The sequence below is a fragment of the Phoxinus phoxinus genome, assembly GCF_949152265.1.
Source record: "Phoxinus phoxinus genome assembly, chromosome: 4".
NCBI classification, from domain to species: Eukaryota; Metazoa; Chordata; class Actinopteri; order Cypriniformes; family Leuciscidae; genus Phoxinus; species Phoxinus phoxinus.
The window spans coordinates 31031061-31037822 of NC_136879.1; the positions used below are offsets into that span (position 1 = coordinate 31031061).

Here is a 6762-nt window from a genome sequence, read left to right on the forward strand (position 1 = left end):
GCGCATTGTCCGCGTGTCTCCTCTGTTTACCCTTAACACGAGCGACAGAACCTTTCATACTCTGAAGTTAATGAATTCGCAAAAAATTTTACCTGCAGAACTTTTGTGTTTCTGCTCGCAGGAATAACTTGCTGTTGCATGCATGCATATTGTAGCCCATTCAAGTAGCTAAACTTTGATATCATGAATGCCAGTTGGGGTTATTTAAATAAACTTAATGCAAATAAATAGATTAGTAAAGAAGACGGTTAAACATATAGTTTAATTTCGTGCGTGTGTTTATAAATGAAGAAAGCGAAGCGCAAACAGTGCGCAGGTGCAAGGATTATCATACAGCTGTAGTGAGCGAGTGCCCCCCTCCCAGCGCACGTACGCACACTCTTACTGCAGAAAGCAATTATCTGCAATCTTAAATGCTCTGCGCACCCCCCACCATTTCGCCCTCTTTACCAAAGACCTACAATCCAAACCCAAGATAACAAAAGAGCCCTCCGGATCTTTCCAGGGCACAATAAAGCGCTTGCCGGTTTAACGACTCACACGCGTCAGAACAATTACAGATTTTAGGGCTGAATAAAATGGGATGTGTAGATCACCCCCAACCACCCCCTTCCGCGATCGGTGACGAACATTAATTCTTAAGACGAAAACAAGCTTTTGGAGAATTGCCTGGCACGCGCGGCATCGAAAAATAATAAAATATGCGTATTAAAGACAATATTAGGCATTAATTAGATATTTTCCTCCACATCCTTAAAACTATGGCAAAGGGCACAGGTTTAATAACACTCCAGACAATTGTTTATAAAAAGAAATGTTTTAAAGGGGTTTAGAATTTAGGATATTCCTATAGGCCTAGCCTAACTTTTAGGAACACAGTGTGGAGCATTACAAAAAAAGTGATTTGGCGTTTGAAAACATTTACAAACCAGTGCAGTGTAAATATTTAGTTAATAGCCTAGTTAATATTTAATTTGCTGCCAACATTAGCCTACTTTTTTAAAGTTTCCAAACGCCTGTGCTATTTACAGTTTATGTTGTTCTGTAATAGGCCCTGTCTATTTTACTATGAAAGGAAAAGAAAACGTCATGATGTACATTTTAAAGCATGTTTTATGAGTTTTTCCTGATAAGCCACGCCTTCTCGGCTCACTATTTAAACCCCACGCGCACTCCACACTCCACGATAGGTAACTGACGGGTCCAAAGTCTCCTGGAGCAAGAAATCTGTTTCTCTTTGCTTTGTAAGCTCCAACAGAGACGACATTAAGATTTTTAAAAAAAATAGTTTTTCTGATATTTTTTCAACTAGCCTACTTTTTTTCCTTAAATCGTGGATACCACTACAAACATTCATATCGGACTACTCTTGCAGTCTGCTATCGTTCAGTAGCAGACAAGAAGATCCAAAATGGCTTGTGTTTTATTAACGTGTTTTTTAATTTTGATATCAGCGCACCAGGTGAGTATTTTACATGTAGGATTTGAATGTAAGCCGCTTCTTTTGACCAGTGTTTTAACAGTGCTAATCTTATCCTGTTTTTTATTTCCATAGGCTGAATCAGCCGGTGTGTTTGAGTTGAAAGTGCACTCTTTCACAAGCACAAGCAGTGTGTGTAAACGGTCCAGCGACTGCCAGATCTTTTTCCGCGTTTGCCTGAAGCATTCACAAGACGTCATACTACCCGAGCCGCCGTGCACTTACGGCACTGGGATGACAGACATATTCAGCGCGGACTCCATCTCCAGCAGTGCGCATATTCGCGTGCCTTTTAATTTCAAGTGGCCGGTGAGTAGCTCAAAATCACCCTTAAACGTTTCACTATCACATCTTATGTATGCGTATGCATGCATGTATAATACATATTTAACAGAGTTTTCTGTCATTACAGGGGAATGTCTCGCTGATAATCGAAGCCTGGAACGCAGAATCCTCTGACCAGTCAACAGGTATGCGCCCTCACCTGTTTTTTGTTTTTGTTTGTTTTTTAACAAACTTTTATTTGATACGCCTACTTCTGTATTTAACACATATCTTACATGCATTTCAGAGAATATCAATAACATGATCAGCCGTTTGGCTACCAAACGGCGACTCGCTATCGGCGAGGACTGGTCCCAGGACGTGCATCACGGAGAGAAAAGCCAACTGAACTTTTCTTATCGCGTCGTGTGCGATGAATTCTACCACGGCGAGGAATGCTCGGATTTCTGCCGCCCACGGAATGATGCGTTCGGACACTTCAACTGTGACGCCGCTGGAAACAGAATTTGCCTGCCGGGATGGAAAGGCGAATATTGCGCAGAACGTAAGTGTATTCAAAAACAGAACGTAAGTGTTTTTTTCGAATGTTGTGCATTATTATGTGCACCGTAGAGATAATGAAGAAGAAAAAGAAGAAAAATCACGGGCAAGTTCAACGGTTTCTTACGGCCACATACAACTTCTAAGTTAGCTTTTGTTCACTGTAACAATGGAAGCAAAGAGCATAATTTAACAAGGACACGCGTAGAAACCTAATATGCTCTGCCTTCCGTGAAAAAGGCGGCATGTGTTTCTTTTGTGTATCCCCCAGCTGCTTAGTTTAGTACTTAACAAATACTTGATGTGCCTGATCCTCTAGAAGGGGGGTTGTTTTATGATGCCAGTCATTCTAATGTCCCCCTTTTTCTCCCTCTCCCTTTTAAACAGCCATCTGCTCGTCTGGCTGTAGCGAGGAGCACGGTTATTGTGAGGCCCCGGGTGAGTGCAAGTGCCGCCTCGGGTGGGACGGCCCCCTCTGCGACGAGTGCAAGCGATACCCGGGGTGCCTGCATGGCACCTGCAACCAGCCATTTCAGTGCACTTGCAAGGAAGGCTGGGGCGGCCTGTTCTGCAACGAGGATCTGAACTTCTGCACCAATCACAAGCCCTGCATGAACGATGCCACCTGTACCAACACCGGCCAGGGCAGCTACACCTGCATCTGCAAGCCAGGCTTCAGTGGCAAAAACTGCGAGATCGAGACCAACGAGTGCGACAGCAATCCGTGCAAGAACGGAGGCAGTTGCAACGTAAGCAGCCGTTCACGACACTATACGCTTGAGTTTTGCCCCTTCTTGTCTTTGGTTGGAGCTCGAACGTTAATGGCTTTTTCTTTTTCTTCTCAGGACCTGGTGAACGATTACACCTGCACATGCCCTCAAGGCTTTTATGGGAAGAACTGCGAGGTCAGCGCTATGACCTGTGCCGATGGACCCTGCTTCAATGGAGGAACCTGTACAGAAAAGGGGACCGGTGGCTACTCCTGCCGCTGTCTTGCCGGTTACATGGGCTCCAACTGTGAGAAGAAAATCGACCGGTGCAGCAGTGACCCCTGTGCCAATGGTAAGCACATTTTCATCTTATCTTTAGTCCTAAATGCAAAACAAGAATTTACAAGTCAGACTCAAAATGAGCCAAGAACGGGATCCTCGGAGATTGAGTGCGTGCGACTGATGGCATGAAAAGTAAGTTACTAATGCCGAATTTTAGGGATTTATTATTGTAAATGAAAATCATATTTAGGTCACGACTGTCAGTTGTTTGTAAATTAAATTCTGCTGTAAAAGGTGAGGTGTTTAAGCCCATAGTATTAAATGCTTGAATGAAAGCAGTACAATGTATAAATTTGCTAAATAAATATACATTCATCAAACAGTACTTTTTAATACTTAAGTACCTTAAAATTCCAGTACTTTTGAACTTTTACTCAAGTGAAATTGAAAAGAAGAACTTAATACTTAAGCAAAAGTACAGTTACACAAATAAAAGGTTGCTTAAGTACTCTATTTGTGTACTTCGTCCACCACAGCATTCCATCGTCCTCCGCCTCAGGCAACTTGCTGATCCTTCAGTTTTTTTAGTTTTTTTTTAGATGCATCCAGAGCATGACGTACTACTCATGCATGATAGAAAAGACGCCAGTGAGGCTCTTACACTGATATGAATGGCGAGATAGAGCTGTCATAAAGCAATAGACCTTTATTAGTCTAAAAAATGTACCATTGCATTCCCAGGGGTTATAATTTCTCGGGTTTACTCCCTTGCCCTTATTCAGTTCACCTTCCCTTATTTTTAGGCTAATACGTTAACGTAGTTTGTGATTTTAACATCCTCTTTGTTTTGTTTTTTAAAGGTGGCCAATGTCTTGATTTGGGTAGCAGACTGAGGTGCAGATGCCGCCCCGGCTTCACAGGCTCACGTTGCGAAATAAACATAGACGACTGCGCAAGTAACCCCTGCCAAAACGCAGGCACCTGCGTGGACGGCATCAACGGCTACACCTGCTCATGCACGCTTGGCTTCTCGGGCAAACACTGCAGCGTCCGCTCTGACGCCTGCAGCCATATGCCCTGTGAGAACGGAGGGACCTGCTACACCCACTTCTCCGGGCCCGTCTGCGAGTGCCCACCAGGTTTCATGGGAACACGATGCGAGTATAACGAGAAGCCCCCTGTGACCAGCTCTTCTCTTCCAGCGGCCATGGTGGTCTCGTTTACTCTAGGCCTCATCACTCTCACTCTTGTCATCTGCGCCGCCATCGTGGTGTTGAGACAGATGCGACAAGACTGCAAAGTCACCTCGACCACCGTGCGCAACGACCTGGAGTCCATCAATAACCGGGTCTCCTTGAACCCGTCTTCGACATTAGGTAGAGAGAAGGAGGCCTTCCTCATTCCTGGTGGTCCGTTTAAAGTGTCCAATAAGGATGTGGCATTCAGATCTACCACCGTGGACACTCAATCACATTACAAGCAGAAGATGGTGGACTACAATCTGAGCATTGACGAAAAACCTACAAACAACAAGCTAGACATGTAAGTTCGTGTTCATGTTTTCCGGCTTTTACTTGACACCAAATGTGCAAATCTAACGTTGATGCGTTCTTCATTTCAGGAAAAACTCTGAATCTACATTGTTAGTTCCACCTTTGAACTATCCGAAAGAGGGAGTGTATCACCCCGTGTACATCATCCCTGAACACATAGAACAATGTGTATTTGCTACTGAGGTAAGCATCTCCAGACATTTTTCTCAGTTTATTTACGATTTCAGTGTGACGCTTTCAAAGAACGTACGTTAATGGTTTCCTTATCTTTTCGTTCTTCCTCAGGTTTAACAGTATTTTTCTATCCGGAGTCCCTTAATCACCAGAGGGCCCGACCCCCAAAATGTTTACAGTCTTAAAGGACAAAAGGAAGACGTGAAGAGAGTATATATTATATCTGCATTATATTATTTATTTATTCATGCTGCTCAGTAAAAGGACTACGTTTCGATATGGACATTTTGCGAAGACAAAGCAAGAGACTTGAAGACTTGCATTATTTGCACTACTTTCTTTTCCTCTTTTTTCTTTTTTTTAATGACCCAAATAGAATTTATATATATTTCATCATATTTAAAATGTACATAAAGAACAAGAACTCTCTGGAAGAGCTGAGAAGAAACAAGGATTCGTTAATCACAGAAGCCTTGAAAAGGAAGAAAACAGACATCCTGAAGTTCATCTCTCTATAAATCACATGAAGCCCAGTCAATCAGCCTTATGGGCGAAGGAGGTGCAACTGAAGGATCTGGAACTGTGACCATGGAGTATTTTATAATTTATATTTTTTCGGATATGGTTCGAAATGCTATTTATAAATGGATCTGTGATGATAAGCAATCAAAGTTGTCGAAACAAGCGGTTTCGGCTGTGAACAAATGTCTTGGGGAATCTACGGTTTATTATGGCTGTGATTTTTACTTAGTGCCTACAATGGATTTGACTATCAGTGATGTTCACTCAAACCAAACCTAATCTTGATTAAGTGCCTCGTCTTTTAATGTGTTGTAGCTCAATGAAGAAGGTACTCCTTAGAAACACTAAAAGAACTAACTTTTTTTAACTACAGGAGTATGTTATTCAACGAGAAAATGACTTGGGTTCAAATTGTTTAAACAGCAGTGCGTGATGGATGTTGTTGTGTACAGCTTTCATCCTGTCAACGTTCACTGCTGCTAAGCTATTTCCGACATTCCCAGGGCTCGAAAGGACCAGTGGGTTCAAACTGATAGCCTCATCATTGTCAAGATTTCCTGGTTTTGTGAACCTCTGCATTAGGGTCTTTTTCAAAAACAAAAATGTATCAAGAGTAGAATTTTTTTTTTCTTTTCTTAATTCCTTTTTTCTTTTTTTTTTTGTATGTGGCATTTGTTTCTGAATATTTTTTTAAAAACCAAAATAGATACTTTTATATTTTATATTGTCATTCTTAATTTAACAATGCAATATTGTACAAAATATTCGTACTATTTAATTGGACTGTAAATAATTTGTATTTATAAAAGATAAATGTATATATGTTTATGTATTGTGCCTTTTGTCACAAGGCCAGAAATATATATTTTTTCATACAATAAATCCTGAAATAATTTACTTTGCATCATGACTTGTTTTTCTTCATATGAAACTGATATCGGTTATTCCAGAATGGATCTGTTCAGCTTTTAGTTTGAATCAGATTAGACTTGTTTTACCACCTAGAAATGCAACATCCAAAGAACTTATAAATGTATGTTATACCCTGTATGATTCAAGGTTTGATCACTATTAGAAAAGGAAATTATCTAGACAGCTGTTGTGTACAATTTTCTAGTCAAATTAATCAGAAAGCATTCTAATATTCACTTGACTAATTCATATAATGTAATTATTGTGTTGTATAACTAGTTTGGCAGCCAGATCTCTGGTCAGA

At 41.2% G+C, this 6762-nt stretch overlaps 1 protein-coding gene across 1 annotated transcript; it reads left to right on the top strand.

Moving 5' to 3' along the window:
* The first annotated feature begins 1183 nt into the window (after nucleotides 1-1183).
* Nucleotides 1184-6449, top strand: dlc (deltaC). Its single transcript, XM_079609656.1, has 9 exons — nucleotides 1184-1462; nucleotides 1556-1789; nucleotides 1893-1950; nucleotides 2052-2309; nucleotides 2693-3054; nucleotides 3151-3367; nucleotides 4158-4839; nucleotides 4919-5033; nucleotides 5136-6449. Exons 1-9 carry the CDS (start codon nucleotides 1412-1414, stop codon nucleotides 5139-5141), a joined length of 1983 nt encoding a protein of 660 aa, XP_079465782.1. The 5' UTR covers nucleotides 1184-1411; the 3' UTR covers nucleotides 5142-6449.
* Nucleotides 6450-6762: the final 313 nt, after the last annotated feature.